Here is a 22,465-nt window from a genome sequence, read left to right on the forward strand (position 1 = left end):
CGCTTACAAGTGATGGCCTTATAAAATATTATGCATGTAGTTTTTGATCCGAAGATTCTAAATAATGAAGAATTGTCATCTTCTTTTTCCTTACAAGCCATAAACCTGTATTAAGAACTTATGGGCCAGGCGTGGTGACTCATGTGTGTAGTCCCTGGCACTCTAGGAGGCCAAGGTAGGTGGATCACTTAACTCAGGAGTTTGAGACCAGCCTGAGCAACATAGTGAAACCCGTCTCCACAAAAAATACAAAAATTAGCTGGTGCACCCCTGTAGTCCCAGCTACTCAGGAGACTGAGGTGGGAAGGCAGCTTGGGCCTGTGAGGTGGAGGTTGCAGTGAGCTATGATTACGCCGCTGCATTTCAGCCTGGGTGACAGAAGACCCTGTCCCAAAAACAAAGAAAAAAGAGTTTATGAAGGGATGAAATGGAATTCCAGAGGGGGAAAGACAGACTCTCTGTAACGAATGAAGTGTAGTCTTTTATGAAGTAGATGCATAAGGTTACAATCTCTGGCCATCGTTCTCACAAATGTCTCAACATCAACTGCCTTGCTTATTTCTTCCCGCCTATTCCACTCATCTTCCAAGGCCAAATGAAAGATCTACTTCCTTCTTAAACCTCCTTCTACCTCTTTCTTAAAGGTTAGTGCAAGATTGGGCAGGGCTAATCATCAGCATAGAAAACAGCAGAGCCAAGACTTGTCAGTTATGGCTACTCTGCAGAGGAGCAGAATGTCAGAGGTGCCCCTGAGACCAGAAACACAAATGTGGGGGAACCAACCAAGGGTACAGGCTTCAGACTTGACAGCTGGGCTGATGGTGGTGGCTCATGACTATAATCCCAGCACTCTGAGAGGCCGAGATGGGTGGATCACTTTAGGTCAGGAGTTTGAGACCAGCCTGGCCAACATGGTGAAACCCTACCTCTACTAAAAATAAAAAAATTTAGTTGGGCGTGGTGGTGGGTGTCTGTAATCCCAGTTACTAGGGAGGACTGAGGCAGGAGAACTGCCTGAACCCATGAGGTGGAGGCTGCAGTGAGCTGAAACTATACCACTGCACTCCATCCTGGGCAACAGAGAGAGACCGTCTCAAACAAACCTACAAACAAAAAGCCAAAAACAAAAACCAATGAAATAAACAGGTGGAAACTTCCTCCTGGCTGAGGAAAGAGGCTGCTGTGCTGCAGGCAGGTCATGGGAGTGATGCCAGTGCTGCTCTATGAATGCTTAGTGAGACTAGCAGGTACAACAGAGTGGTGGTGTGAACCAGTGGCCTAAAACAGATTGGGACAGGAGGCCTCGAGTCTTGCCTACTTTACAAGTTTGATTCCTTATTTAATATTAGGCAAGCAATCAGGGTGAACCCATTTATCTATAAGAATGGAGAGCTGCTGACAAGGAGAAAATTGAAGGAACAGTAGGGAGAGAAGTACATCTGGCAGTTACGTGACAGCTCACATCTTCTTAAGACGAGAAAAAACAACGGCCAAGACAGGGTTTGAGGATTTTGGGGTTGTTGGGATGGGGTAAATATATTTTGCATGTGAGTTGGATGTGACTCTTTGGGGGTCAGAGAGCAAGCTGTGGTAGGTTGAAAAATGGCCACCCAAAGACATCAAGTCTTGATCCCTGGAATTTGTAAATGTGACCTGACTAGGAAAAAGGGTCTTTGTAAATATAATTAAGGATCTTGAGACAAGGAGATTATCATAGGAAATTCAGGTGGGTCCTAAATACAATCACATGTACCCTTATGAGAGAGAGACAAAAGCAGTTTTGAGAACGCAGAAAGGTGGCGGCAGTGGGGAGATGACATGAAGGCAGAGGCTGCACCACCCCAGCTACACTGCTCCAAGGAATGCCTGGAGTCACCAGAGGCTGAGAGGCAAGAAACAGATTCTTCCTACAGACCCTCTGGAGGGACCAAAGCCCTGCTGGATTTTGGACTTCTTGCTTCTAATACTGAGAGAATAAATTGGTTATTTTAAGACATCCAGTTTGCGGTATGCGTTACAGGAGCCTCAGGAAACTAATGCGGGTTTCTCCCATCTCTAGCTATACAGCAAAATGCTAGACTGAGAATAATGGCTAACAGTAGCTACCACTTAATGGGTGCTTCCTATATTTTGGTTGTTTTTTATATGTTCTTCTCATTGAATCTTCATGATAACTCTATATGCAAAACAGACACTATTATTAGCCCCATATTATACTTGGAGAAACTTTGGGACTGAACAAATAATATTTGCTGAAAATCACAAGGCTATCGAGTGGTAGAGATGAAATGAGAATCCAGACAGTATGACACCAGGGTCCACATCAGAGCACTTTTGCTCTGTAGAGAGAAGCAGTACATACCCTCAGAAGTTCAGGAACTGGGAAAGACGGGCATAACAGCCACTGTGATACCAGTTATACCAGGGGGGACAAAGAGTAGGAGTGAGGAGTGATGGATGGATTGGGGAAGGCCTTTTAAGCAGATCCCAGGAGAGTAGATCTTGAAAGATGGCTAAACATTAACATAAAGAAGTAGAGGGAAGAAGATTCTAGGCTGAGGGCATACTGTAAGTAAAGGCTCAAATCTCAGAGAAAAAAGTAGAATTTTTGGGAATGTAGTGTACCCCAACATGGCAGATATGTTCAGCTTTAGGGGTGGAGAGGTAAGGCCTGGTAAGAGCTAAGGAGCTGTTCTTTCACTACCTGCTCATGCCTGGTATCTACCCCTCAGTTCTGATCTCTCACAGTTAAAGGCCCTGATCCTCATGGGCCGAGCAGAGGTGGGTGGTTTAAAGGAACATAAGAGCACTGGAAATATGCATCCACAGAGGGAAGCTGAAGGCATCAGAGAGTAAGGTTGCTTAGGAGGCTGATCCCCTAAGTGTCTCACTGATAACAGGTCTGGGCCCTGTCTTTGGCTTCTAGAATACAATGTCAGCAGGAGGCGGGGAGGGATAAAACCAAGCAGTGACAATACAACACAGACCACAAGCACCAGGATCAGAGCAACTGTAACCTTTCTAAGGGGAAGTCCAGCTGTGTATGCATGCACCAACACATGCCCGTCACTGAGCTGTGTCCATAGGTAGTATATCTCACATACATGCATGTATACCAACACAGCCTTTCTAAAATCAAAATTTTAAAAAAATTTTAATTTTTTTTTTTAATTTAAAATTTTGATTTCAAAAATATAAAGTCTGTGGCCGACGACAGATGATGATTTTTGTCCTTCAAGGCTGGTTGTAGGTGAGAGGCTCTTAGCTGGTAAGAAACTGGCCGACAGAAGTGTCCACATATGGAAAAGGTTCTAATGCTCACAGCTCACTGTTGGGCACTCTGATAAATTTTGTTTAATAAAAAATGTTCCCTGCACCACTAACAATGGGAGGAAAAATGACCAGCTGCTAGTCCTGCTTGAGTGACGGGAAAATCTAAAAAAGTAATGATTTTCAAGCCAGAAAACAGGAATTTGGTAAATTTTTGAGGAATGTTTGAGTCTACATAACGTGAATAAAGCACTTTAAATCTTACAAGAAATAAAACCAACTGAACGAGAGGATTAAAATTTAGAGAAATTGGGAAAGGAGATTAATTTGTGATACGAAAGTCTGCATGTAAAACTTGTGACTTTCAATGGAATGTTACTTGGGGGAATGGCCTTTTTGACAAAATCTAGGGATCCTGAAGGCCTTACACAGCAGGCTCTGAAAATGTCAAGGACATCCTTAGTCTACATGTACATATGTGCCAGCATATCTCAACTGTTCCTGCCTGGCTTATGGGAACTAATTCATTAAAACCAAACTCCAATGTCTCCTCCTCTCTAAATCTTTCCTGGCTTTCTTCTAAAGTCTGACACTCGGTTTTCCAGCATTTCCACAGTGTTTAGACAACATGTCTATCCTGATAGTAAAAAACATGTGATCTAATGATTTACCCACGTGTTTCCTGCATTAGACCATGAGGACCATGAGCTCCATGAGCATATAGACTGAGAAGGCCCAAGCAAGGGGCAAGTAAGTGCCTCAGGTAAGCAAAGCACAGTCAGAGAATGATCAGCTAAACGCATACACATGCTTGAAAGATGGCTGGGGTGTCTGGGCCAGATGGTGAACAGGTGACAATCTGCAAGGGGACAATATAACTTTACCCTAAAACTCGAAACACAAAAAATAAGAAGAAGGCCACAATGAAACTCCATGGCAGGAAGAGGCGAGACACACAAACTAACACATTTATTCAGCAAAGCTTCTTTGAGTGTCTATCATGGGCCAAGACCCTGTTTGGTGATGGGGTGACCCCTAAGTTGCTAGCAGGCTAGTAGTAAAGACGGAAATTATGTTCCTTGTAGATGGAAATTTGTCATGTGCAGTCAATGTCACTGAAGTGATTTAACGAGCTGACTCTGGGCAAATTTATTAATTCTCAAGTGACTACTGAATATTCACTGTGTGCCAGGCATGATTCCATTAAACACTGGCAAGAACAAGATGGACAAGGTTTTTGGCTGTCATGGAGCTTACATTTTAGCGGGGCAGCTTACATTCTGTGATAAGGTGTTCAGGAATAAACAGGTAGGGAGGAAGCTGCATTGGAGGAGGGTCAGTGAGACAGACATGTGAGCTGAGAGCTCAAGGATGAAAGGGAGGCAGCCTTTCAAAAAGCATGACAGAGTTCCAGGGAGTGGGAGGGCCCTAAGGAGGCAGAGGATGGTGTATCCAAGAAGTGAAAGGCCAGTCCTGAAGACACTGGCAGGAGAGGGTCTGGGAGATAAGAGCCTGATCATGCAGGGCCCGTGGGCCTTGGTATAGGGAGTCTGCATTTATCTGAAGCTCAACAGGAAATCTTGAAAGAGTATTAAGGGGAAGAGTGTCCATGATCTGATTTTATTTTATTTTATTTATTTATTCTTGAGACAGAGTTTTGTTCTTGTTGCCCAGGCTGGAGTGCAATGACATGATCTTGGCTCATGGCAAACTCCACCTCTTGGGTTCAAGCAATTCTCCTGCCTCAGCCTCCAGAGTAGCTGGGATTACAGGCATGCACCACCACACCTAGCTAATTTTTTGTATCTTTAGTAGAGATAGGGTTTCTCCATGTTAGTCAGACTGGTCTCAAACTCCCAACCTCAGATGATCCACCTGCCTCGGCCTCCCAAAGTGCGGGGATTATAGGTGCCAGCCACCGTGCCTAGCTGTGATTTATATTTTACAAGAAAACCATTCTGGCTATTGTGAGGACAATGGATTACTTTGCTTTTCTGAGCCTCTGTTTCCTTATATATAAACAGGCCTAATAATACCTACCTCACAGACTTGCTATTACGATTGAATTAGATTTAGAAAGTGCTCAGCACCTTACAGTTTTTAGGGCCAAAATATTTTTCAAAATGTTTCTTGGCCTTAATAGACAGCTAGAATCATGTCATATATACCCAGGTCCTCGCCCAGCATGTGTGGGCATTTTGGCACACTTTCTGAATGTGCTAATGGGCCACTGCCCAGTGGCGCCCCGCACGCTACCTGGCCCCAGCAGCTTTGGCCCTGACTTTAGGATAACTTACCCCAAGGAACTGCGCCTTTGTTTGGGGGCCCATGAGGTAGTGGGCTGGGAGGATCGGATAGGGTTCTCTTGTGTCCGGGTGGTGGGGGAGGAGGCCTCTTCTTGGATAGGGTGGAGCTGCCACTAGAGGTCTGGGTGCTTAGAGGGAGTGTTGAAGGTGGGCCAGTTGGACCTAGAAAGGAAATTGAATGGGGGCAGGAAGGTTAATCCCAGTCTCACAGATACAAAATAGCTAGTATGCAATCACTTCCACACATCAAAATGTGGTATGACACACAGCAACAAAAGCAAAAGGCTGGATATGGCTAAGTCCATCAATCTAGTAACAAACAGGGTTTTAAAAATTTGTTGGTTAAAATGGCCAGGGGCAGTGGCTCATGCCTATAATCTCAGCACTGTGGAAAGGTGAGGTGAGAGGATTGCTTGAGGCCAAGAGCTTGAGATCAGCCTGGATAACATAGCAAGACCCCGTCTCTACCAAAAATTTTAAAAAAATTAGCTGGGTGTGGTGGCATGCGCTTGTAGTCTCAGCTACTTGGGAGGCTGAGGTAGGAGGATCACTTGTGGTCAGGAGTTCGAGGATACACTGAGCTATGGTTGTGCCACTGCACTCCAGCCTAGGCAACAGAGAGAAAAACAGATTTATAACAAAAGTAAGAAGAGTGTGCTTTAAGGAACAAAATGCCAGTCAATACAGAATGCTACTGGGTTTAGATCATTGAGGTACAATGGGAAAAATAAAACACACACACATCTTAAAACAATTAACTCCTTAGAATCATCACAAAATCTACTGAGGGAGAAATCACACACCAGTTTTAGCAAAATCAACAGAGAAAGAACAGGGTACACGCTAAGCCTTCGCTGGGCCACAAGGTGAAAACGAAACAATTCATGTAACAGAATTTTTCTCTCTACAACTTTTTCTTTTAGTCAGTAAACTGCCTGAAGTTTTCCTATGTGGTGGCGTGATCTTGGCTCACTGCAATCTCTGCCTACTGGGTTCTAGCAATTCTCCTGCTTCAGCCTCCTGAACAGCTGGGACTACAGGTGCGCGCCACCACACCCAGCTAATTTTTGTATTTTTAGTAGAGACAGAGTTTCACCATGTTGGCCAGAATGGTCTCCATCTCCTGACCTCTTGATCTGCCCACCTCGGCCTCCCAAAGTGCTGGGATTAGAGGCATGAGCCACTGCGCCCAGCCTGAAGTTTTTCTTAAAACAAAACAAAATGGCTTTTCTAAATAATGAAGAAAGAACCAGATGTAAAGCATTACCTGGGGGAGAAAAAAAAAAAGAAACCCAAAAACCCTTTTCTTCCGGGTCTAAACTGCTCTAGAAATTAAATCATCTATTTATACTAGAAGCCTGAACAACAGTTACATAAATTAGACAGTGATTTTTACAGACTTAAAAAAAAGACTCAACTTTCTCCAGAACTAAAGACAAGACAGTAGGAATGACAGTAATGTTCTATATACACACAAAAATGGGGTTTGTTTTTAAAAGCTGTTAAGGGAGTACTGTATATTTGTTTTTAGTTTTGTTCACCCAAAGTGACGCTGAAGTGGCTGGTGTGTGCCAGGTATTCCATGCTGGGTACTTTCACCAGCATAGAATTAAGGTATATGGCTTAACTGTGTTCATGGCAAACTGCTTCTGCAAATGCTAAGAAAAAAAAGCTAGGGCTGGGCACAGTGGCTCACACCTGTAACCTCAGCACTCTGGGAGGCCAAGGAAGGCAGATCACTCGGGGTCAGGAATTCAAGACCAGACTGGCCAACATGGTGAAACCCCATCTCTACTAAAAATCCAAAAGTTAGCTAGGCATGGTTGTGCACGCCTGTAGTCTCAGCTACTAGAGAGGCTGAGGCAGGAGAACTGCTTGAACCCAGGAAGCGAAGTTTGCAGTGAGCCGAGATCCCGCCAATACATTCCTCCCTGGGCATTGCAGTGAGACTCCATCTCAGAAAAAAAACAAAAACAAAACAAAACAAACAAATAAACAAAAAACTGCTAAGAATACTGCCATACTGAATGTTTAACACAGATTAGTAGATACCTAGTGATCCAGAAAGGCTCCAAAAGAGCTTTTTACATTGTTTGTATTTTTAAAAAAAATTGCTGGCCTCCTTCCGTGGTAAAGTTAGTTTTAATATTTCCCACTGTCAATTACTAGTCCCTACTTAAACCATTATTTCTCTAAGATAGGCTAGTCCTGAAAGTAAATACTGTTAATCTCAGCAAAATTATCATCTGCTTTGGGTTTAAATGGCCAGGCTATATAATTTATTTCTTTGTCCCACTAATGTGATACATAATGGAAGCCTGATGCTTACCCCAAATCAACACTTAATTAGGGTATCAGTCACTGCCCTTTCAGAAACTATTTTTATAATAATAGAGATTATTATGGCCCTGCATCTTTATAATGCTTTATAGTTTTCAAAATGTGTTTGTATATGCTATTCCTCAACTTTTTTCCCTAGATTTATCATTAAAAAATTTTTTTTGAGACAAGGTCTTGCTTTGTTGCCTTGCCTGGAGTTCAGTGGCACAATCACAGCTCACTGCAGCCTTGATCTCCTGGGCTTAAGCAATCCTCCCACCTCAGCCTCCTGAGTAGCTGGAACTACAGGTTTAGTAGTAGGCGTAGACATCTGGCTAATTTTTTTTTTTTTTTTTTTTAGGTGGAATCTCACTTTGTCACTCAGGCTGGAGTGCAGTAGTGCAACCTTGGCTCACTGTAATCTCACCACTACCCCCCTGCCAACCCTTCCGGTGATTCTCCTGCCTTAGCCTCCCAAATAGCTAGGATTACAGGTGTCTGCCACCACACCTGGCTAATTTTTGTATTTTTAGTAGAGACAGTGTTTCACCATCTTGGCCAGGCTGGTCTTGAACTCCTGACCTCATGATCCACCTGCCTTGGCCTCCCAATGTGCTGTGATTACAGGCATAAGCCACCACACCCAGCTGACATCTGGCTAATTTTAAAAACTTTTTTTATTTTTAAATTTTTTGTAGAGACAGAGTCTCAGTCTGTTGTCCAGGCTAGCATTGAACTCCTGAGCTCTAGCAACCCTCTCAAAGCGCTGGAATTACAGGCATGAGCCACCATGCCTGGTCCAAAAATTTTTTTAAAATGTTTATGGATACTAATAGTTGTACCTCTTGATTTTCACATCAACCCTGTGAAGTATGTGGGTCATGTAGTATTGTCCCCATTTTGCAGCCAAAAACTCAGAGGCTTGGCATGATTAAAGTCACAAGCCATGAGGGGCACAGCTGGGATAAGGCAGGTGTCCAGGACTGGTGAAGCACTTGCCCCATCAAATGATGCTGCTGGTTCCTGAAAGCCAGGGCAGCATTTCCTGTGCTTAGCACATGAAGAAAACAACAAATGCTCAGTATCAGGAAGTGTAACTTTCCTTTTGGAAATAAATGGATAATAGATAACAGATAATGGTGAGGTTCTCTAGCAATTTTATCTTTATCGCCATCTAGGGACTTTCTGATGCAGATGCAGTTCCCTGCCTGGAAATAAAAATTGTCAGACAAAATGCTAATGGAGCCATGTCTGTGAGCAACGCTGTACCACATACGTATGAAATTCTGGGAGAGATCAGACCAAAGAGGCATCCTGTAACCATAAATCACGCAAAATCCAACCCCCTGAATAATTTCAAAAATTAAAGAACTAGTGTGTCCCATGCCATTATATACTTCTGACTTCCTTCATATTGCTGATTATAATCTCTAATTATTTAATTCTTTGTTTATTGTTACTTGACTCTCCCACCAGACAGGGAGAGTCCTAGTCTATTAGAGCCGTGCTTTTCTTTGGTTTGGTGTAGAGTAAATACTTATTGAATAAATAGATAACTAAACCACCACTTCTATCTTTTCAGGTCAGTAATTTTTTTTTTTTTTTTTTTTTAAGAGATGGAGTTTTGCTCCGTCACCCAGGCTGGAGTGCAGCGGCAGTGATCTTGGCTCACCGCAACTTCCCCCTCCTGGGTTCAAGTGATTCTCCTGCCTCAGCCTCCCAAGTAGCTGGGACTACAGGTGTGTGCCACCACATCTGGCTAATTTTTGTATTTTTAGTAGGGACAGAGTTTTACCATGTTGGCCAGGCTGGTCTCAAACTCCTAACTTCAGCTGATCTGCCTGACTTGGTCTCCCAAAGTGCTGGGATTATAGGCATGAACCACCACGCCTGGCCTAAGGCCAGTGATTCTTTTTCTTTTTCTTTTTGAGGTAGAGTTTCACTCTGTCACCCAAGTTTGAGGGCAGTGGTGCAATCTCAGTTCACTGCAACCTCTGCCTCCCAGGTTCAAGTGATTCTCTTGCCTCAGCCTCCCGAGTAGCTGGGACTACAGGCACACAGCACACCACTACACCTGGCTAATTTTTGTATTTTTAGTAGAGATGGGAGTCTCACCATGTTGGTCAGGCTGGTCTTGAACTTCTGACTTCAGGTGATCCACCCACCTCGGCCTCACAAATTGCTGGGATTACAGGCATGAGCTGCAGCGCCCAGCTAGGCCGGTGATTCTTAAGGAGGCCAATATGTTTCACTTAAGGGTGACTAATCACAAATGTTTGGAGAGAATTAGCAGGAAGGAACAGTATTAAGTGTGAAAGGGATGTTCAATTTTATAATCTTATATTTGGAAAACAGACACACAGACAGACCTATCTATTGTTTTGTAACAGAGGCTACAGAAAGAAAGGTGCTATAAAATCTTGGCTGGTAAGGCATGAGTCAAAATAAGGTTGAAAAACACTGCATACAAAACTCCAGAAACACAGACTTAAAAAATGTTTGAAGATTTAAAGAGCTCAGAAGACTTCCAAAATTAGTAACCAGTCCCAGAGCATTAAAAGAGATCTTTTATGCAAAGTAAATCTGAGTACTGGTTCAGTCAGGAAAAAAGCAATTTTGGTAAGATAAAGAAAGCAGAAACAAAATAAAACGTAACACAAAAATGGGTGGGGATAAGATTAGTGAGTGGTGGCAGAGATGCAGGGGTGACTACGAGGGAATTTTCTCTCCTGAACTCTGCCAGGGGCCTGTGGAAGTAAGAAGAAAGTGCCCCAAACCTCATTTGCCACTAATATTGGCTACCATGTGAAATAATTATCTACATCTTCTTAAAAACATGGGTCTAGTCTTCCAAAGCTTCTGTGAATAAATTTGAGGTTAAATTAATTAGAAGGTCTTCCAAGAGGAGACAGATTACATCTCATTCTTTCTGAGGGTTTACATGTTAGTTTAGCATCAGATGTCACATTCAAAGAAGCTGAATCATTTAAGAGTGTATTTTCCACAAGAAAGCATTCCCTGCCCTTAAACAGAGGTGAACAATAGGGTAAGAGGGCCAACATTTATTTAAAAATAATCCACGATGCTGGGTGTGGTGGCTCAAGCCTGTAATCCCAGCACTTTGGGAGGCCGAAGCAGGTGGATCACGAGGTCAAGAGATCGAGACCATCCTGGTCAACATGGTGAAACCCCGTCTCTATTAAAAATCCAAAAATTAGCTGGGTATGGTGGCGCGTGCCTGTAATCCCAGCTACTTAGGAGGCTGAGGCAGGAGAATTGCCTGAACCCAGGAGGCTGAGGTTGCGGTGAGCCGAGATCGCGCCATTGCACTCCAGCCTGGGTAACAAGAGCGAAACTCTGTCTCAAAAAAAAAAAAAAAAAAAAAAATCCACGATTAGAAAAAGTTCTTGAGGCTGGGCATGGTGGCTCACATCTGTAATCCCAGCACTTTTGGAGCCGAGGCAGATCACTTAAGGCCAGGAGCTCAAGACAAGCCTGGCTAATACAGTGGAAACCCCATCTCTACTAAAAAATACAAAATTAGCTAGGCATGGTGGCATACACCTGTAATCCCAGCTACTTGGGATGCTGAGGCAGGAGAACTGCTTGAACCTAGGAGATGGAGGTTGCAGTGAGCCAAGATTGTGCCACTGCACTCTAGCCTGGGCTACAGATTGAGAGTTCATCTCAAAAAAAAAAAAAAAAAAAAAAGTCCTCGAAAACTGTTCTGTGGACATCCACAGGTGCCTGTTTTCACCACCCTTCATTCTCGAGGCACTTCTGAGTCCTCTCTTGGATGCCAAGTGCTATACTCTGGACACAGGCCTGTCCTCAAGGCACTCTGCTCTGTGGCTTCTCTCCTCACTCGCCCTGTTCTCTAGGGGTTCTAAATGTGTCTTCTGATTTGTTCTATACCATCTTCCCTTGGTAATGGCCCTCCCTGCACAGATGGCATCCCCAGCCCTGATCTCGACTATGCCTGGGTCACTTCCCACATCTCCAACAGCCTCTCAGTCACTCCATTTGGACATTCAGCTGTGCCTTCAACTCAGGTGGTACCTACTGAACCTATCTGATGTGCAGCCTCGGGGATGCCTCTGACTGAGGTCTATCTCAGAAGTGTGCCTGGCATGCGTCCAGGGCTCAGGAAGTGCATCCGTGCAGTGCATCGCAGAAGTGACTATGTTTACCTTAGCAGGCCCACAGGCAGTTTTCAGGCCAAAGGGCTTGCCCCATATTCCTGGGCTCAATAATTTAGTCTCTTAAAAAGTGGCAGCTATCTCCTGAGACTCTCCCAGGAATATCTCTTCTCACTGAAGCCCCCTTATGGGAAATCAATATATTCTTAAACAATGAAGGTGGTTTGAGAATATCTCCCAAAATGGCACTCAACAACAAGATCTCTCCACTTAGCCCAGAAAAAATGTCCTGGAAAATCATTCATCTATGCCTAAAATATATATAAATACATCTTAAAAAATAAAAATGCATTCCTAAAATCATAATCAGCATGCTTTCCAAATCTCTTCCTCCTCTTCTTGCATTTTCTGGAGCTACCATTTACTGAGTATTATATGCCTGAGCTAAAACACCATATTTAAAATTTATCTTGTAAAATATTATTATCATTATTGTCATCATTATTATCCATTTGAAAAACAAAAGGACCCAAAGCTCAGAGGGTTTAGGAACTTGGTGAGTTACAGCAAATGAGCGGCTGCGTCCAGGCAGAACCCCACTCTGTCTGACTCAAGGCTGGGCTCTCAGCCTTGACAACAGCCGGTTTCCCTTCCTCTAAATGGCATCGCATCCTTTCTTGTTAGAACTTTCAGGAACGCAACTGAGTTATCTCTTCACTTCCACATTCTTATGTTTAAAAAAATTTTTAGTTGACACAATTGTACGTATTTACGGGATATGTAAGTGATATTTCAATACATGTGCACAATGTGTAATGACCAAATCAGGGTAGCTAAAATCTATCATCTCATTTATCATTTCTTTGTGCTGTGAACATTCAAAATCCTTGCCTGTAGCTTTTCAAAAATATATACTAAATTACTGTTGATCATAGTCACCCTACAGTGTTACAGAACACTAGAACTTAGCCCTCCTATCTAGTTGTAATTTTGTAACCATTAATCAGCTTCGTCCTCCACTCAACCCCTTACCAGACTCTAATAACCTTTCTTATACTCTCTATTTATATAAGCTCAACTTTTTTTCTTTTCTTTTCTTTTTTTTGAGACAGAGTTTCACTTTGTTGCCCAAGCTGGAATGCTGCAGTATGATGACAGTTAACTGCAGCCTCAAATTCTGGGACTGAAGTGATCCTCCTACCTCAGTCTGCCGAGTAGCTGGGCCTATATACATGCATGTTACCAGGATAATTTTTTAAGAAAAATTTTATGTAGAGATGGGGTCTCACTGTATTTTCCAGGCTTGAGCTTAATTTTTGTTTTAACTCACACATTAGTGAGAACACATAGTATTTATCTTTCTGCGTCTGGCTTATTTCACTTAAAATAATGTCCTTCGGGCTCACACACACTGCGTGGCACACAGCAGGATTTCTTTCTTTTTTTCTTTCTTTTTTTTTTTGAGACAAGAGTCTCGCTCTGTTGTCTAGGCTGGAGTGCAGTGGCACGATCTCAGCTCACTGCAACCTCCGCCTCCCGGGTTCAAGTGATTCTTCTGCTTCAGCCTCCCAAGTAGCTAGGATTACAGGTGTTATGTTACCATGCCCAGTTAATTTTTGCATTTTTAGTAGAGACAGAGTTTCACCATGTTGGCCAGGTTAGTCTTGAACTCCTGACCTCAGGTGATCCACCCACCTTGGCCTCCCAACGTGGTGAGATTACAGGTGTGAGCCACTATGCCCGGCCTGTATGTCTTCTTTTGAGAAATGTCTATTCAGATCCTTTGCCCACTTTAAAATCAGATAATTCCTTGTATATTCTGGATATACAAGTCCCTTGTAAGATGAATAGTTTGCAACTAGTTTCTACATTTCATAGGTTGTCTCTTCACTCTGATTTGTTTCTTTTGCTGTGCAGAAGCTTTTTAGTTTGATATGGTCTGCTTTGTCTACTTTTGTTGCCTTTGCTTTTGATGTGTTACTTATGTAATCTTTGCCCAGACTAATGTCCTGAAGTGTTTCCCTCATGTTCTCTGTTAGTAGTTTTATAGTAAGTCTTTAATTCATCTTGAGTTTACAGATATCCAGTTTTCCCAGCACATTAAAGAAGGTTCCTTTCCCCAATGTATGTTATTTGCACCTTCATAAAAATCAGTTGGCTATAACGTAGATTTACTTCTGGGTTCTATGTTCTGTTCCACAGATATATGTGTTTGTTTTTACACCAGTACAAAGCTGTTCTGGTTACTATAGCTTTGTAGTATATTTTGAAGTTAAGTAGTATAATGACTCCAGTTTTTTTCTTTTTGCTTAGTATTGCTTTGGCTATTTGAAGTTTTTTGTATTTCCATATGAATTTTAGGATTGCTTTTTTCTATTTCTATCAGGAATGTCATTAGCATTTTGAAACAGATTGTATCAACCCTGTAGATTGCTCTGGGTGATATGATCATTTTAATTACATTAATGCTCCCAATTCATGAGCATGGGATGTCTTTTCATTTTTAATTGTCCTCTTCAATTTCTTTTATCAGTGTTTTACAGGTTTTCATTACAGAGCTCTGTCACCTCCTTGGTTAGATTTATTCCTAGTTTTTTAATGTTAGTTATTCCCAAAAGGGGATAGCTAACATAAAAAGGATTGCTTTCTTAATTTTTATTTTATTTTATTTTTATTTTGAGACAGGGTGTTGCTCTGTCGTCCAGGCCAGAGTGCAGTAGTATGATCCCAGCTCACTGCAGCTTCCCATGCTCAAGAGATTTTCTCACCTCAGCCTCCCTACTAGCTGGAGACTACAGGCTAATTTTATTTTATTTTTGAGACAGAGTTTTGGTCTTGTTGCCCAGGCTGGAGTGCAATGGTGTGATCTCAGCTCACCCGCAAACCCCGCCTCCGGGATTCAAGCCATTCTCCTGCCTCAGTCTCCCAAGTAGCTGGGATTACAGGCACCCGCCATGACGCTTGGCTAATTTTTGTATTTGTAGTACAGTCAGGGTTTTCATCATGTTGGTCAGGCTGGTCTAGAATTCCTGACCTCATGATCTGCCCACCATGGCCTCCCAAAGTGCTGGGATTACAGGAGTGAGCCAGCACACCTAGCCAATTTTTTTATTTTTATTTTTGTGGAGATAGGGTTTCAACATGTTGCCTAGGCTGGTCTTAAACTCCTAAGCTCAAGCAATATACCCACCTCGTCCTCCTAAAGTGCTGGGATTACAGGTGTGAGTCACCATACCCAGCTTTTTCTTAATTAATTAATTAATTTTTTTATTTTTATTTATTTATTTTTTTGAGACGGAGTTTCACTCACGTTACCCAGGCTGGAGTGCAATGGCGCAATCTTGGCTCACCGCAACCTCCGCCTCCCCGGTTCAGGCAATTCTCCTGCCTCAGCCTCCTGAGTAGCTGGGATTACAGGCACGTGCCACCATGCCCAGCTAATTTTTTGTATTTTTAGTAGAGATGGGGTTTCACCATGTTGACCAGGATGGTCTCGTTCTCTCGACCTCATGATCCACCCGCCTCGGCCTCCGAAAGTGCTGGGATTACAGGCTTGAGCCACTGCGCCAGCCTTTGATTTCTTTTTAAGCTAGTTTGTCACTGGTGTATAGAAACACTACTGATTTTTGTATGCTGATTTTGTATTCTGTTAGTTTACTGAATTTATTCATCAGTTCTAAGTGTGTTTTTGGTTGCGTCTTTAGGTTTTTCTATATACAAGATCATGTCATCTGAAAAGAGATACAATTCGGCTTCCTCTTTTCCAGATTGGATGCCCTTTACTGCATTCTCTTGCCTGACTGCTCTGGCTAGGACTACTTCCAGTACTATCTGAACAGGAGTGGTGAAAGTAGGCACCCTTGTCTTCTTCCAGTTCTTAGAGAAAAAGCTTTCAGCTTTCTCCCATTCAGGATGATTTAGCTGTGAGTTTGTCACATATGACCTTTATTATTTTGAGGTAAGCTCCTTCTATAAGTAATTTATTAAAAGTTTTTATTACAAAGGATGTTGAATTTTATCAAATGTATTTTCTGCATCTACTGAGATCATCAAATGGTTTTTGTCCTTCATTGTGTTGATGTGGTGTGTCACATTTATTGATTAGTGTATGCTGAACCATCCCTGCATTTCTGGGATAAATAACAATTCATCATGGTGTATTATCTTTTTGATGTGTTGTTGGATTCATTTTTTTAGTATTTTGTTAGGATTTTTTGCATCTATGTTCAACAAGGATATTCTTTTTTTGTTGTGTCCTTGTCTGGTTTTGGTATCAGGGCAATGCTGGAGTTACGAAAAATTCCTTTCTCTTTGATTTTTTGGAATAGTTTAAGAACTAGTGTTAGTTTTTCTTTACTATTTATTTATTGATTGAGACAGGGTCTCACTCTGTCACCAGGCTGGAGTGCAGTGGTGTGATCTTGGCTCACTGCAGCTTTGATCTCCTGGGCTCAAGTGATCCTCTTGCTTCATTCAGCCTTCTGTGTAATTAGCACCACAGGCAGGCGTCACCATGCCCAACTAATTTTTTATTTATATATATATGTTTTTGTAGAGACAGGGTCTCACCATGTTGCTAAGACTGGTCTTGAACTCCTGGTCTCAAGTGATCCTCCTGACTCAGCTTCCAAAGTGTTGGGATTACAGGCATGAGCCACCACATCTGGCCTATAGTTCTTCTTTAAAGATCTGGCAGAATTCAAGTAATAAATCCATCTGGTCTCGGGGTTTTCTTTGTTGGGAGGCTTTTTGTTACTGATCCAATCTTGTTACTTGTTATTGATCTGTTCAGGTTTGTTCTTTCTTCCTGGTTCAATCTTGGTGGTTGTTTCCAAGCACTTGTCCATTTTCTCTAGGTTTCCTAATTTACTGGCCTATCATTATTTATAATAGTCTCCTACAATGATCTTTGTATTTTTGTGGTATTAGCTTCCTTTTACATTTCTAATCTTATTTATTATACCCCTTTTTTTGTCTAGCACTAAAGGCTTGTCAGTTTTGTTCATCTCTTCAAAAAAACCCAACACTTTTTGCTTTTCTATACTGTCTTTTCAGTTGCAGCTTAATTTATTTATTTCTGCTCTGATCTTTTTTCTTTCCTTTTACTAATTTTGTATTTGATTTGTCCTTGCTTTTCTAGTTCCTTGAGGTGCACCATTAGGTTATTTGACGTTTTAAAATTTTTAAATTATTTTTTATTTTTTTGAAATGGAGTTTCGCTTTTGTACCCAGGCTGGAGTATAGTGGCATGATCTCAGCTCACTGGAACCTCCCAAGTTCAAGTGCTTCTCCAGCCTCAGCCTCCCGAATAGCTGGGATTACAGGCGTGCACCACCACGCCCAGCTAATTTTTGTATTTTTAGTAGAGATGGGGTTTCACCATGTTGGCCAGGCTGGTCTTGAATTCCTGACCTCCCTTAGGTGATCCACCCACCTGGCCTCTCAAAGTGCTGGGATTACAAGTATAAGCCACTGCACCTGATAACGTTTTCCTTTTTTTATGTAGGTATTTATTACTACAGACTTTCTTAGTACTGCTTTTGCTGTATCCCACGGATTTTGGTTACATCTTCATCTTTTAAGGGTCAGTTCAAATGTAACCTCATCTAGAGTCCTTCTCTAATCCATCTCCTCTTCCCTGGAACACCTGCTCTATCTCTGAGCTTACACAGTGCTTAATGGCAGTAGATATTCTCTACCACGCATTATAGCTACAATTTTTCTTCCTTTCTAGACTGTGTGCTTCCACAGTATTGTCTCCACAGCTCTCAGTGCCAGGGCCCAGCACATCCTGGGTACTTAGTACACAACTATAAAAATAATTCATAGTGTAAGTCAGGAGGATGCTTTTTCAATATCCTTGTACATCTGGTTTTTAGTTACACACAGGAAAACCAAAGATCTCTCACACTGGGAGATCAAATAAAACTATAACTTTGAAGTTTCAAAGAAAAAAAAACCCTAGAAGATGGTTTAAAAATTATCTAGACAGTTTCTGAAAACATCTGTAGAAATATAATTCACACATTTGAAACTCCCACATAGGAAGGATGGAAGAAGTTTTTTCTATCCAACTCAGGGCAACACACATGAAGATTTTATCACTTTCTAATAGCTTTCTTTTTTAAATGTATTTTTAATTGATAAAATATGTATTTGTTATGTATAACATATTGTTTTGAAATATGTATACAGTTGGACCTTTGTATCTGAGAGTTCTGCATCTACAGGTTCACCCAACCCTTGATTAAATATATTCAGGAAAAAAAAAAAACCCTGCAATAAAAAATAATCCAACAACAACAAAAACCAAATTAAACATAATAGTATAGCAACCATTTACATAGCATTTACATTGTATTAGGTGTAACAGTCTAGAGATGATTTAAAATACACAGGAGAATGTGTGTAGGTTACATGCAAATACTACATCATTTCATAGAAGGGACTTGAGCATTCCTGGAGTTTTGTTATGGGATGAGATAACTGTACATTGTGAAATGGTTAAACTGAGCTAATTAACATATGCATTACTTAATGTATTTATCTTTTTTGTAGCAAAAACATTTAAAATCTACTCTCTTAGCAATTTTCAAGAATACGGTACATTACTAACTATAGTTACCATGTTGTACAACAGATCTCTTGAACTTATTCTTCCTAACTGATCTAATGGTTTTCATAATATAAAGCTTAAAAGAGTAAAAAGCTTATTTATATTTATACAAAGAAGGACTCAGTGTAGAAGGAAAGAGCTGTTATCATCTCCACATTCAGACAGAGAAACAGGGGCATGGTGGAGTAGAGTGTGTTGGGACACTACAGAAAGTCAGCCAGGATTACGTGCAGCAGGACAGGCTGGTGCCCTGGCATGTCATGTGCCACACTGCTCTGTTAACTAATTTCCACACAGGAAATAACATTAGCTACCCATCTGTCCTTCCATCTCCTTCTATGACACTAATAATTAAGAGGAAAGTACCGGGATTCAAGAGACTTAGGGCTGATTCCTTAACAATTACTCATCCACCTTGAATACCAGAAGCACAACAAGGATTTCCTCTGCTTTCCTTTCTACACCCTGAAAGTCAGGTGACTTAGCTAGAGAACCTCAGTCAAGGTCACTATTCAGGGCAAAAATCACAGACGATACTTTCCGGCCAGCACTAGGTGATTCATGTTCAATGCCTTAAGAAGGACTGGGGGAACAGATTTAAAAAGGCCAAAAACCCCAAAGCAAACCAAACCCAAACAAAGAAAACACCCTAAAAAAAACACAAATCAAGAGCAACAGCCCATGGGAAGCTTTAATATTAAGTCACTCAAATGACTGTCTTCTCATGAGATAAAAAAACTGCAGGAGACTGTAAAGTCATCAATATATGAATAACACTACTGATAGGAAAATATTTCCCAAGTGAGTCTGAAATCATGCAGTAGTGTACTTTCATAGTGGCAGGCACTGCCATATACTAAGCAAGTCCTTGGAGAAATGCATAAAATGCATACACAGCTGTGTTTGGGCACAACTGCTGCAAACATTAGATTTTCAGCAAGTCACCTATCACACCCGCAGATACCTGGTTTAGTTTTATCAGTGTCCCCTCCTTCCACTGGCCACCCATTTCTGGGTCAAGCTTTCACTGATTCTTTCTGCTGTTTATGCATCTGACGAGCACTGACGAGCATCCTACTCTCTGTGTCAGGGAGGCAAAGGCAGCTTATTCACAGCCCTTGTCCTTGAGAAGGAGTTCTGCTCCTAACTGGAAGAGAGCACACTTCTCTAACCCTCTCTCCGAAGCTGTGAAAGCACCTCTCCTTCCTGCTCCTCCAGGACTACTCCCTACTGGCCCCAGGGGCACATTTCACTGTGTCCTCTTTCCCTGGAGCTCTGAGAGTGGGAGCTACTTCTCTCTTCTTATTTATATTTCCAGTGCCCAGAATGTTTGTTAAACCGAACACATGCAGGAGGATTGAACAAACTTGTATTTTATTGAATGCTCACTATGCGTCAGTCACTTCACAGACATTATTTCATGCTCTCTAAGCAGTGACCCAGCAAGGAAGAAACCTAATCCTTATTTTTCAGTTGAAGACTCTGAAAATCAGCAAGATCAGCTCAATGTTAGGATGAGACAAGTACAGGGCAGGACTGACCCTTATGAGAAGAAACCACGGTCTCTCAAAAAAAAAAAAAAATTATGTATGTATTTATGTATGCATATGGGTATGTATGTATGTATTTTTGAGACAGATTTTCGCTCTGTTGCCCAGGCTGAAGTGCAGTGGTGTGATCTTGGCTCACTGCAACCTCTGCCTCCTGGTTTCAAGTGATTCTCCTGCCTCTGTCTCCCAAGTAGCTGGGATTACAGGCACGCGCCACCATGCCTGGCTAATTTTGTGAATTATTAGTAGATGAGGTTTCATCATGTTGGCCAGGCTGGTCTAGAACTCCTGATCTCAGGTATCTGCCTACCTCAGGCTCCCACAGTGCTGGGATTACAGGTGTGAGCCACCAGGCCCGGCCACCATAGTCTCTTTTGTGTGGCACAGAAAAGAAGGCTTCTTGAAGAGGAAAAGGTGATGCTTGAACAGCTTCTCGGGAGTTCACAGCTGTCCAGGCAGCCATGGTCTGGCTTGACACAGACTGATCTGCCTTAGTTTGTTACTCTCAAACTACTATATATACTTTGATTAATAAGAGTATTTAGTCTCTTCATCTATTCAATTTTTTCTGTGGCACCAACCCTTCATCAACAACCATCTATTATAAATCTCAGTATGCCAGACACCATGCTACTTTTGTGCACGTTATCTGCTAGTTTATTATTTCAAAGCCTTTCTAAGGTAGGAAGTCTACATTATAACAAATGTGTATGAAATGCAGAATTAATACTTACAGGTATTCACATGCTATTGAGAAGGGCTATATAATGCCTGATTCTAGAGGCCTGGCTTCAGGAATACATGAAAATGAACTGTAATTAGCATATCAGTTGTTTGCCTTTCTAAAAGCTTAACAGGTTAGTTCTTTGAAGCATGTTAAAGAAGTTTCTTGAGATTGGAATTATCATTCATTTATTTAACACATCCTTTCTTTGAGTTAAGATGCATACCAAATGCCAGGTCTCATTATCGAAAATTAACAGGTTTAGATGACTTCACTCTGGTCCCAATTTCCCAAAAAAAAAACCTCTTGTAAAAGCTGAGGAGCTGTAGTAGCATCAATACCGGCAGTGGTATTCCCTATGGAGCACTATATGCCAGGCACTGAGCTAAATGCTTCATATACTTTCATTTAATCTAGACAACAATATCATGTGAGTTAGCGACTCTATGTCAGCTACAAGTTTTTGTGATTGCTACACAAAAGGTATGAAATTCTGCAGTGGAAGAAAGCACAGTTCTATACCTTAAGATGCTTTCTCCCTGTATTATCTCACTGGATTCTAACGACAATTTCATGAGGCAGGCAAGATGGAGATGCATGAATCATCTTTTTCAATGTGGAAAAGAAGAAACAAGAGAATCTAGTTTGACAAGTCTTAAGGCCCATTTTAATTTTTTATCCTATTTCGGCCACCATGTGACCTTAAGGTTCCTTAACGTTTCCTGGGCTCAGTTACCTTATCTGTAAAGTAAGTAAAGATTGTGTTAATTTTTTATTATCTTTTTGTCTCTAAAAAAAGTCAGGAAGATTGCTCAAGCCCAGAAATTCAAGGGTGCAATATATTATGATTATGCCACTGTACTCCACCCTCAGCAACAGGGTAAGACTCTATCTCTAAAAAATAAATAAACCTAGGTTCTATGATATTATTTTATTTAAAGTTTAAAAAGAAACTGATCTTGGCAAGTCTCAAGAACCAGTCTTAATAAACATACAGTATAAGTGGGGGAGGGCAGGGGGAAGCTACTGATCACTTATAAGGCACTTCTACAAACTTTTAATTTTAGAGCTTTTAGTCTCTCTGGACCCCACATCTGAAGAGGGGTTAGGAGCAAAATGTTTTGATATGGGGCTTGAGGATGGTGACTCTGGGATTCTGCACTGCTGTGCTCCTCTGAGACTCTGGGGCACTGCTTGTGCACAGCACAAGGGGGCTTTGCTTGATGGTAATTTAGGTCAAGCTTCCTTGAATTTTTATGAGGCAGCTGGAGTTTTTTGAAAATATTCCTCAGATTCAGAATAATTCTTTCTTATCTTCCCCTTTGTGGAGACTTTATCTTGAGTGTCTGTTTCTGTCTCACCAGAAAACTTAATTTAGGGATCTTTCAGACCCCTGAATTTACAGTTGAGGAAATGACTTCTGCTACAAATAGAGACCTCTGCTTTGCTCGTCATGAAGACCAAGCAACCCCAATGAAAGAGCCAAGACATCCTTGTTTTTATGCAAATAGTTCTATCAGTTCAACAGAAGGAAATGAAAA

At 41.6% G+C, this 22,465-nt stretch overlaps 1 protein-coding gene across 6 annotated transcripts in view; it reads right to left on the bottom strand.

The window, feature by feature from the left end:
- The window catches only part of ASAP1 (ArfGAP with SH3 domain, ankyrin repeat and PH domain 1), a 417,488-nt gene that overhangs the window by 39,579 nt on the left and 355,444 nt on the right, over positions 1–22,465 (bottom strand). For 4 of the 6 annotated variants that reach the window (XM_074387136.1, XM_074387138.1, XM_074387134.1 and 1 more), the window contains one exon: positions 5,568–5,738. The exons of the other annotated variants lie outside the window; for them this stretch is intronic. In XM_074387136.1, the coding sequence (XP_074243237.1) occupies positions 5,568–5,738 (171 nt within the window). The remainder of the gene's footprint in view (positions 1–5,567; positions 5,739–22,465) is intronic. 6 annotated transcript variants of the gene reach the window in all.

Source organism: Saimiri boliviensis, chromosome 15 (assembly GCF_048565385.1).
Source record: "Saimiri boliviensis isolate mSaiBol1 chromosome 15, mSaiBol1.pri, whole genome shotgun sequence".
Taxonomy (NCBI): Eukaryota; Metazoa; Chordata; class Mammalia; order Primates; family Cebidae; genus Saimiri; species Saimiri boliviensis.